At 49.1% G+C, this 11482-nt stretch overlaps 2 protein-coding genes across 2 annotated transcripts; one reads left to right on the forward strand and one right to left on the reverse strand.

Annotated features, from left to right (window-relative positions):
• Positions 1-332: 332 nt before the first annotated feature.
• Positions 333-2297, reverse strand: GGS23DRAFT_581589 (Brix-domain-containing protein). Its single transcript, XM_051517195.1, has 3 exons — positions 1979-2297; positions 1345-1921; positions 333-1298 (listed from the first exon to the last, which is right to left on the reverse strand). Exons 1-3 carry the CDS (start codon positions 1982-1984, stop codon positions 985-987), a joined length of 897 nt encoding a protein of 298 aa, XP_051368906.1. The 5' UTR covers positions 1985-2297; the 3' UTR covers positions 333-984.
• Positions 2298-6071: 3774 nt separating this feature from the next.
• Positions 6072-6961, forward strand: GGS23DRAFT_581604 (uncharacterized protein; the record flags this gene model as incomplete). Its single annotated transcript, XM_051517196.1, has 1 exon — positions 6072-6961. A coding segment is annotated over one exon (219 nt), but the record flags the coding sequence as incomplete, so codon positions are not given.
• Positions 6962-11482: the final 4521 nt, after the last annotated feature.

The raw sequence follows: 11482 nt of genomic DNA on the forward strand, positions 1-11482 counted from the left end.
GTTTCCCCCAGGTCAAGGCACATTAGGCACATAGAGTATGTATGCGCTTATCGTAGCGACTAATGCAACCCCAAAACAAAGCATAGCCCTGCGTCTTCTTACCGCCCTGTGGGGATTGATGATCGACTTGGATCCTTTCAACAGCTTCGGGGGGCTGAGTCCTGAACCTGGCTCAGCCGATGCTTCTTTGAGGCTTGGCGTCCTTCCAGCAGCTGCGGCCACCCTATTACGTAGTACGCCTCGCCTCTTATTTGCAAATGCGATCTAACGAGTGCGAGGCTTGACAGAATGAGTACGCTGAGTGGTGGTTCCGATGAGTGAAGCCTAACTACCTAAGATTGGCAACAATCAAAAAAATATCTTATCCCGGGAACATAGTGGCGGGTAAACGCTTTGTTTGCTTCTCATTCCTATTGGCGACAAACCCGGTGCCATACTCCCAGGTAAAACTTGCCTCACGGAAACTGGGTTTATGTAGACTTGGCCTTGGTATATTGGGTAACTAGCGGTAATATGCGCGACGGGAATATCGTCCGAGACCTGATTCCCGTCGGTTGACAGCCTCTCACTGCCAAAAGAGCTAGAGAGTCGGTGTTTTCTCTACCTCCTACATCTCATCCCTTCCATAGCTTGCCCATACTACGGTAACCGCAATGACGGCTTGGCAATGCCGGTCTTCATAAGATCGGGTAGGCGGCGGCCGGAATGAACCACCATACACCCAGCGGCGATCTCCGCACTCGGATTCCACGTTGTGGACGTATCCCCCATAGTAAGGTTGCGCGTTCTTGGGTTCCTTTATGTGCTAAGCGGTCGCCACACCGACAGGTTACCGCAGGGCAGATACACTCATATAGGTGTTTGCCTGAGCTCGAAATAAGATCTGTCGTTCCCTGTGGCGATACAATTCCGTCTGAACCGCGCGCGTGGAACGTACAGCCAAAGCACAATTGCGCCGCACTAGCGACATCAGGGCCGGCAGCTTCAAAGATAGTCTTTCTTGCGGCTAGTTCTCGTATACTGGTTGAGATGCCACTCGACGTCGCCGTCTTTGTTCTCCAGCGTACCGCTCCGGATCTCAAACACCCTCATAGTCATTCGGGGCCCGACTTCGGACAACTCCACGCTATCGTACCCAGTCCTGACAAATACATGGTGTCGCACCTCTATCGAATCCTCGATGTTCTTAAATGTGACAACTCGGCTCCCGAGCTTGGTCTTATTCGTCAATGGCTCTCGCGGGGGGAAAATGTGCTTCAAAATCTTGACAACTCTTGTTCCGAGGCGGGAGGTAAAGCCTAGCTGAAGTCAGTATGGGTGGGATACACGGACGTGTACACTCACCATCGAAGATCAAATGCGGATATGACTCGCTAACGGTCCCCCGAATGCTATTGGGGATATCATGGCGCAACACAACGTTATGCAGCGAGAATGATATTGTCGGCCCGTGTGGGAAGTGAGACAACGTCAGCGCTGTCGGGACGCCTCGATGCTCATGGAGAAGCACCAAGTCGCTGAGACCGCTGGCCTGTGCCGACCGGGTGAGGTCCGGGAGGACCAAGTTGCCGCGATTCAGCCGGATAGCAGTCGGGAGAAGCAAGCGGATCTCCTTTGCGAATGCTGATAAGCGAGCGGAGGGGTCTCTCGAGGTGGTAACGAGCACTCGGGGGTCGACTATGCCAGACAACTGCGAGTATTCGTCATCGAGGTCAAGTTCCTCGTTCACGCTTCGGTCCGGCCTCGATTCGTCGAATTGATAGTCTTTCCTCAACTCCTTGTCGTTCGCGATGGTTGGGTCCAAGGGTCTGCCAGTGGCCAACGCTGCCCGTAGTTTCGCTCTCTTCTCGCTTATCTCGGAATCGCGCAAGAGCAGCGCTCTTCTATAGAGGTAGTCGCGCCGCTGTCGTGCTTGCTTACGCTGTAAAACAGACCAGTTAGAATAATATTTGCTAATAAAACCCGTCGGCAGGCATACAATCATGCTTTTCGTCGCAAACCACAAAGTCGAAGCTCAAGGATCTATAGCTAGCTCTTCCCGTTTGGCTGCGGGAGAAGAATTCGAACAGCGGCTTTGCTGAAGGCTGGAGCAGGACTGGCAGATTAACGAGTCGAGCGTGGAAATAGAGATGGACAGGTACGCGAAACAGATTCGAAGGGGAAAAAAAAAAGAGATATAGTGGGTGGTAAGAGAGGTCGAATGTGTAGATATCTCTGTGGGAGCGCGTATGTTATCATGCAGTACAAATCTTTACTCATATCTGCTTGGAGAGAAAAAAAGGGTACCTAGATACCTCATTCACACCTATCACGCTGTGACAACCCCCCCTCGCTTGGCTATGCTGACTGGAAGTATATACATTCAGTAGAGGTACCTATGCCGAAGGTACAATTCACTTGGAGGCAAAGGTACCTCTAGAAGCATGTACCTTGACAGTGATCGGTGGTTACGAGACTCCGACATGGGGCTATTGGTCCAACGCCGAAAAGGCGACCCACCATCCCGCTGGGAATTTCTCGCCCGCCACATTGACGCAGGCGCGAACGAGGTATCGCAATCATTTTCTCGGAAATCAAAACCTTAGAATTCCACCATGTGATCACATCTCCCTCATCTCTTCTGCGGAACTCCCAACACATAGACGACTCCATGAGCTTTCCGGTAAAGGTTGCAATCAGACAGCCATCCTGTGGTACGCGAGCCGCCTAATTCCTAGTAAGGTAACGCTGGCTGCCGGCCGTTCGCCGTTCTTCTTCCGTGTCTGCATCGCTAGGATACCTTCCACTCCATTCTCCTCCCATCCGCCTACGCCGCCCACCGAACCCGTCCTCTACTAGACTTGCGCCCATAAGACTCGACCGCTCCCCTCGGCGGTACTGACAAGATTTACACAGAAAGGAAACCATCCCCCTCGAATCCGGTCAGTCTCAGCCGGCTGACGGCATTACAATGGAGGGCGCCTTTACCCATCTGGGCAACCATTTGGTATCTGACTCCGCTGCTGCGATCAACGCCGGAGATGACGACCTATCCGCCATCGACCCCGACGAGAGTCGCCTCTACAACAAACTCAATAGTCGCGGGAATATAAACAATGCGAGGCGTCGAAACGACGACGACGACAATGAGACCGAGGTTTTTGACGACGATGACACCGAGAGCATGGCCAGCGTGCCTGTTGGGGCCATGAAAGGCCTGTACTTCAAGTCCCCGGAGGAGGAGAAGAAACTCCCTCCCCACGCTTGCGCGTAGGTCATCCAGGATGGGAATGGTGCGGGGAGATTGCGTTGCTAACTCGGTGTGGTCGCGCAGTTATTGTGGCATTCACTCGCCAGGCTCGGTCGTCAAGTGTCTTACCTGCAACAAGTGGTTTTGCAGCGCCCGAGGGAACGCGAGCTCGTCACACATTGTCAACCATTTGGTTCGCGCCCGACACAAGGAAGTTCAACTCCATCCCCAGTCTGGCCTTGGCGACACCACTCTCGAGTGTTATAACTGTGGCACGAAGAACGTTTTCATCCTCGGATTCATCCCTGCCAAGTCCGATACCGTCGTGGTCCTCCTGTGCCGCCAGCCCTGTGCCGCCCCACCCTCCTCGAAGGATATGAGTTGGGATACCAATAGGTGGCAGCCTCTGATCGAGGATCGCGGGTTTCTGCCATGGCTTGTATCTCCTCCTAGCGACAACGAGCAACTCCGCGCTCGACACCTCACCCCTCCCATGATTGCTAAGCTGGAGGAGATGTGGAAAGAAAACGCCAACGCCACCATAGCCGACCTGGAAAAGGCGTCCAGCATTGATGATGACCCTCAGCCGGTCCTTCTGAAGTACGAGGACCCGTATCAGTACCAGAACATCTTCGGGCCGCTCGTGAAAATGGAATCCGACTACGATAAGAAGCTCAAAGAGGCGCAATCGGAGGACGGCTTAATCGTTCGGTGGGACCTAGGTCTGAATAATAAGCACCTCGCTAGTTTTACGTTCCCCAAGTTGGAGTCTGGTGACGTCAAGCTGGCGGTAGGCGACGAGATGCGAATCAAGTACAAGGGCGAGCTACGACCTCCCTGGGAGGGAGTAGGATACGTGATCAAGATTCCCAACAACCAATCCGACGAGGTCACCTTAGAGTTGCGCAAGACCGGAAATAGCGACAAGACCGTTCCAACCGAGTGCACCCATAACTTCTCTGCCGACTACGTTTGGAAAGCCACATCTTATGATCGCATGCAGGCCGCCATGAAGACTTTTGCTGTGGATGAGATGAGTGTCTCTGGATACATCTTCCACAAACTCCTCGGCCATGAAGTTGCCGTTGCTCCTATGAAGACCAACCTACCTAAGAAGTTTAGTGTACCGGGCCTGCCGGAGCTGAATAGCAGCCAGATCAGTGCGATCAAGAATGTCTTGAATACGCCTCTCAGCCTCATCCAAGGACCGCCAGGAACGGGAAAGACGGTCACATCGGCAACGATAATTTACCACTTGACGAGGATGAACAGTGGCCAAGTCCTCGTTTGTGCGCCTTCCAACGTTGCCGTGGACCAGTTATGCGAGCGAATCAATCTTACCGGATTAAAAGTCGTGCGCCTTACGGCAAAGTCTCGCGAAGACGTCGAGTCTTCCGTGAGCTTCCTCGCATTGCACGAACAAGTCCGTATGCTTGATACCAATCCTGATCTGATGAAGCTCTCTCAGCTCAAGAGCGACACTGGCGAACTTTCGAGTCAGGATGAAAAAAGATACAAGCAACTAACCCGCGCCGCCGAGCGCGAGATCCTCAACAACGCAGATGTGGTTTGCTGTACCTGTGTTGGTGCCGGCGATCCACGTTTGGCAAAGATCAAGTTCCGAAATGTCCTGATTGACGAGTCTACGCAATCTGCCGAGCCCGAATGCATGATTCCTCTGGTTCTCGGCTGCAAACAAGTCGTCCTCGTTGGAGATCACAAACAGCTCGGGCCGGTCATCATGAACAAGAAAGCTGCCAAAGCTGGTTTGAACCAATCTCTCTTTGAGCGCCTCGTCAAACTCGGTTTTACGCCTATTCGGCTCAACATCCAGTATCGAATGCACCCATGCCTTTCTGAATTCCCGTCCAACATGTTCTACGAGGGGTCCCTCCAGAATGGCGTATCCGCGCCAAGCAGAATCCGAAAAGACGTGGATTTCCCTTGGCCAGTTGCCGAGATGCCCATGATGTTTTGGTCGAATCTGGGCAATGAGGAAATTTCTGCTTCTGGAACGTCGTATCTCAACCGGACCGAGGCTTCTAACGTAGAGAAGATCGTCACTCGCTTTTTCAAGGCCGGTGTGCGTCCTTCTGACATTGGTGTCATTACTCCATACGAAGGCCAACGCAGCTACATAGTGACTACGATGCAAAATACCGGTACTTTCAAGAAGGAGTCGTACAAGGAGGTGGAAGTCGCATCGGTCGACGCTTTCCAAGGCCGTGAAAAAGACTTCATTGTCCTATCGTGTGTACGATCTAACGACAATCAAGGCATCGGCTTTCTGTCCGACCCTCGCCGGCTCAACGTCGCCCTAACTCGTGCAAAATTTGGACTTGTTATCATTGGTAACCCGAAAGTTTTATCCAAGCATGACCTCTGGCACCATCTCTTGGTGCATTTCAAGGAGCGCAAGTGCCTCGTCGAAGGACCTCTGACTAACTTGCAGGTTTCTCTACTGCAATTCAGCCGGCCCAAAAACACCTATCGCCCGCGTCCCCAGCAGGTGTCCTACGTCTCCAGTGGCTACTCGAATGGGAGGTCGGCCGGGCTTAACGGACACAACGCAAGTCAAGATTTCGAGTCGAGCTCGATGGTGTCCTACATACCTGATGACACCTCTAGTATTCACAGTTCTACTCTAGGCGGAGCTGGGCTGGGCAACACTGCCTTTCCCCAAATGTTCTCCAGCTTTAACCCGGAGCAATGGCCCGGTCTTCCAGGATTCAACGCCACCCCGGGCGGTCGAATGGGAAGCAAGAATAAGGGGCGAGGGGCGGAGAGTATTGCGGGTGAGAGCGTCGCTACTTCGGAATATACCGATGGGACTGCAAGTGTCATCGGCAGTAAGGGTGTAGGACAAGGCGGCGCCAGCCTCGGGGCAGGACTTCCGGATGCTCTTCGCTCACGGCCTACTTCGTACACCCAAAGCGACCGGCTTAAGCAACACGTCGCCGACAGCTCTAGCTACCCAGGCTATCCAAACGGCTTTCGACGCCGATACGACGATGACGAGAAGTCTGTCAGTACTGCCTTCGCCAGCCAGATCGGCAGTGGATTCGATTGATTCGTTCAAAGTGGAAAGTACAAGAATTGTGCTTGGACATTAATAGATGCGCTAGATAGGGGAGGCAGCACCCAATCCCATCCTGCCCCGGCCCCTTAATTAGCAATCAGCACAGCCCGAATCCGGCATCAGGACGTCTTTGTCTTTGGCGTATCCCAGCCTACGGGACTTTGCAACCTCGCAGCTCTCCTCGAGGCACTGCTTATAGCTGATTCAACAGCAGGAACCGAGCTCAAGCCGCCGCGCTAATGCTCAGGCCTGGCAGAAGTCCCTAGCTGGGCACTGCGACATAGGTTGCTCAACTGGACGGTTTGATCTGGTAGAGGAAGGGAGGGAGGAAGGGAGGAAGGAGAAGATGAGAGCAAGGACGCGACGTTATTACAGTGGATGCCGCCAACTGTGAAATTCGATGAGACGGGGGGCTCGAGACAGCTACCACGAGGCCCAACAAGCAGCGCGGCCAGTTGTTCTTCGCCCGCGAAACACGGCAGGTTCGATATGGCCCTTCTGGTCCAAGAGCCGTCGCGTTCTATGGGACTCGGTGCCCATAACGACCTCCATGCCCTGTACGGAAGTTTGCCGTGTGTGACTGGCCACTTAGGTAGACACTCACGTAGAAACTTAAGTAGATGTCACTTATCAATATACATTCGTTCACCTAACCGTCTTTCTTGTTACGATGCATGTGCATGCATCTCACCTTACAGCCGATTAGGCTAGGTGAGAGAACTCCTACACATCACGGGACCACGAGGCAATGACCACTACATCAAAATACTAGGCAGGCGTTTCGAACTTCTATGCTAGCACCCTCCCTACCCACTCAACCCTCTGCAACTATCACGACAACTCTGAAGTTCACTCGGATCTTCTCCGCACTGCGACCCGAAAATGGTGCGATATGTGTTAGGGAATTCCTGTGTTCCCAACATCAATATGAATTCCTGGCAGCTAGAGGGGGGGTCGGCAGCAAGTTCCCGAATTCTCGCGCCGTCTTGTTCGCTCGCTCTAGTTGAGGCATTTCGCATCCCGCTCTATACTCGAGCCAAAATCGGCGCTCCGCAACTACAACACACTCTCGCTCAGTTGGCTGTCTCGTAATTCACATGCGTCTCGATCGATCGTCATGACGGATGCAGACAAAGGTGACGTCGACCCAAATTCTGGCCAAGAGGCCCGTCAACTAACGCAGGCTGCTGAACACAACAACATTTATTTTGATGATTTTATTTAACTCGCAGCTGAAGAATTCCCTTCCCCAAGTGTTCGATGATCAAATATCTCGCCATAAAACCAACCGTGTCACTGTGTCACTGTATCCACCTACGTCTTCCGCCTCCCGTATATTAAAACAGCAAGTGCAGTCAAAGCTTACATATTTAGTCTCATCCCTCATTTTCCTCACCCCCTCCTATCGTAGAAACTAACTAACTACACTTGCTAGATTTTCCCAAACGAGCTCGCCAAAAGGAGTCAAGAACGTCAACACCCGTCTTTCGAAACTCGCCTATCACATCACGAGCCAACCCCAAGACGCGAAATCCGTATACCTCCGGGTTTATAAGTTAGTCTCACCGAACAATCGGGCTGCTCTGATAATATCATAATATAATAGTGCGAAAACGCGACCAGTATGCCTGTATTCTAGCTGGAACCCCTGATCCCTAAACCGCGCATTACATTCTCCCTGCGGAGACAACTTCTAATGGGAATGCTTCGAAATAAATACCCTGTTTTATACATTCGGGACGAGGAGAGGCATGAGACATGGTCTAACTTTTTCCTGAGTAGGACGATTCCTGAGCTAACTAAGAACCTCATTTGCCTTAACCACCAACTACGTTTCTGGTGGGAGAACGCCAAGTTCGCCTTGAAGCCTTCAAGGATACCCAAGAATGAAGAGATCCAAGCCTAAACAACCAATTATGTGCAACGAGTTTATTACTCAAGCTAGCCTTACGGATCAGAACTGGGGTGAAAGACTCACATACCATAAAATCGGCGTAAGAATCGAAATTAAATAGATATTCGTCGTTAAAGCAGACGATATAGAATTCTTCCGAGTTTCGAGCTCCCAGAACCATAATAGAACATTCTCTGTCATGTAGCCATTTCTAGAGCCGCGGAAGCTTCAGATAATGATTGTACAGATTGTAGTGAACACAGAGACGTTCTAGTTCTCTAGAAGCCGGAGGGGCCCCTATGGCGGTAGTAACTAGAGGGAGACAGTCTCGAAGATGATCCTTCATCCTAGGATCGGAAAGGCCTCCGAGAGATGCCGGATCACAGCAATGGGACAAGGGCAGTGCCGGAAATGATCGGATTTATCACGAAGGCAACATCGCCCTTGGGGAATGACATCAAGCCGACCAATTGTACACGAGCGGATATTAGCGAGTGGACGGTGTCGTCGTATTGTCGCCGCGCGCCGATTACCTATCTGTATTCGTACCAATCACGACACATAATGAATCCCACCTATATGTAACCCTACATAACACACGAAGGAAACGTAGGCGTCTATGTTTTCAAGTGACACGGCTAACATCACGTAACCTTTATAAGCCTATGTTCCAAAAGTCGTTGAGTGTAGACGACCACATTTTACGCAACAACTAATTAATAATAGGTGACTATTAGACCAGGGTTTTAAGGTTGGTTTTTGCCTTTTTATTTCCCATCATCGAAACAACTAGACTCACTCATCCGTGGGTCGCCCTGAAACTAGAGACTAACAAAGTGCCTACTTATAACTAAGCGATTCGGGAGCACTTGGGCTAAAATTAAGGCATTTTGGAAAAGGCGCGGCTTATGAACTACGGAGCTATCTTCAAACGGTGAGCTTGCACGTAGGGAAGTCTAGGATTTTGTTTACGCCTGAGTGTTTCTATTTGAATATGGGTATGTTAGGTACCTACGTCGCCGTAAGAACACATCTATTCATTATTACTTCCTCTTTCACTGCCTTCCCCCAGTGGAGCAGTCTTATCCCCACGCAGCTTCTAGTAGCTCAGTTAGACCAAGTTAGCTACAGCGCGCTCTGGCAACTTTGGGCGCGGTATTACTGGGGGCCCCAAACCAACGAGTGTTAGAAATTTCCTCTACTTGAGCTTATACTTTCCCATTAGTATTGTTCCAACCAGCGCCTTACGTTGGGATTCAATTCACTCTCGAAAACGCATCGCCGTCTCTAGGAGTGAGAAGTGCCCATCTGAAGCTCGCCGCCAGGTGTATGCGTAAGGTGGGGGGTTTTTTTTTGGAAGATTTTCGATACCGCGAACAGACACTACGCCTGGAGAGATTGAACGTCTAAGACCACAACTATATATTGCGTGTCTAGACCACGCATGTAAAAATGAACACCCTGATTGACGAGGCATGTCGCTTGGTAAATAATACAGCTCACCCTGGAAACCTTGTGAGATAAAAAAATCCTGATGGAAGTGCGTCGAATGTGATTCGAACCACCTCCTCTGTCTTGTGGGAGAGAGAAGCAAAGGTAATGGCCGCGAGCTAACTAGGTACGTCATACCACGGAAACCGACCTGCCACTACGGAGTCGCATAGCTACAACTGGGAAAAAACTCCACTTTTCGGTACGTACACCCTAGGGGTGTGGTAGGTAGGAAGGTGCAGGTTGAATATTCAATTATGCGTGGGGGAGGGGCTACCCTCTGGTTAGGTCGGCTAATAGGTAAGCTAGACTACCCCTTCGCGAGCTGAGTATTTTATATAGGTTTATATATAAACGATTTATCACCGTAAAAAATCGGAAAAAATCGGAAAATTCAGAAATTTACGTACGTAATTAATTCGCTTAATTAAATTAATATATAAACTTTTCGGATTTTTTGCTTAGTAATATAAGAAATTATTTATAATTTAAGGGGTTTTAAAACTATATTAATAATTTCCTATATAATTTATTAAGAACCTTATTAACTATACTTATATTAATATATTTACCTAATCTTTTTACGGTAATGAAGTAGGTCTACTACCTAATATTTTATTTTATAAATAAAAAAATGGCTAGTATTAAGTAATCTTATTTTTATTCTTTATTTCCATTTTTATTTAATTTATCATTTCAAGAAAACTACGTTTTTAAATAGGTTAAAACTTTTTAAAATCTTACCCATTTTTATAGTAAGAATTCTACCTTTCTAACTGTCTTCTTTTTTTTATATAACGAGGTTCTAAAAAAGAATACTAAAAATTAACGTTTTTAAGACTTAATTAATTTAAAAAAAGAAGTTACGTAATCTTAATTATTATTTTATCTATATTATAAAGGATTAGGTAATAGACCTACTTCATTACCGTAAAAGAAATAAGTTAAGAGGCCGATATAAAGTATAGTTCATAGATTTATTAATAAATTATATAGAAAATTATTAATATAGTTTTAAAACCCCTTAAATTATAAATAATTTCTTATATTACTAAGTAAAAAATCCAAAAAGTTTATATATTAATTTAATCAAGCTAATTAATTACGTAAGTAAATTTCCGATTTTTCCGATTTTTTTCCGGTTTTTTACGGTAATAAATCGTTTATATATAAACCTATATAAAATACCTAGCTCGCGAAGGGGTAGCTCGGTAGCCTATAACTCTATTCGTACATATACAAGCTACTACGAATATAATATGAAGCTATCGGGGACTTGCATCAAACATACATACCTCCTCCTATTGGGGGCGTATGTGTAGACGATAAAACTGGGGCGTTCGACCGAAAAGTGGAGTTTTTTCCCAGTTGTAGCTATGCGACTCCGTATGCCACCCCCCCCGATAGGGGCGGGGGGCGGCAGGCGGGCATCGTAGCTCTGGCGGCGTGCTCGGCGACTAGTGCCATCGGCTGGGCCGTACCGGCATGCCAACATTTATGCCGTTGGCACGATACAGCTCGCTGGTCTCGGTCATTACTTGGTGATACCCTCGCTTACTCTGCTATATAACCTTTACGTGGCCCCCTTATCTCCCACCGGCTGTTACTGTGGTGACACGGCACAACCTCGAGTTGTTCCCCGGGTATTATATACGGATGGAGTGCTACTGCAGCCCATAATATAGGTAGACCACGAGCGGTAATACTTACCACCCTTATCCTGCCTCCTCACCACATGTAACTCGTGTTCTTATATTCAATGGCACTTCCTAGCTAACTTGGAGCTCAC

This window comes from Durotheca rogersii, assembly GCF_024521655.1.
Source record: "Durotheca rogersii strain YMJ 92031201 chromosome Unknown GGS23scaffold_25, whole genome shotgun sequence".
Lineage (NCBI taxonomy): Eukaryota > Fungi > Ascomycota > Sordariomycetes > Xylariales > Xylariaceae > Durotheca > Durotheca rogersii.

Bases quoted from the DNA above. Each gene is read 5' to 3' on its own strand.
- GGS23DRAFT_581589 (XM_051517195.1), bottom strand. The intron at 1,299-1,344 runs GTGAGTGTACAC...GACTTCAGCTAG, and splicing joins TCCGCATTTGATCTTCGATG to GCTTTACCTCCCGCCTCGGA.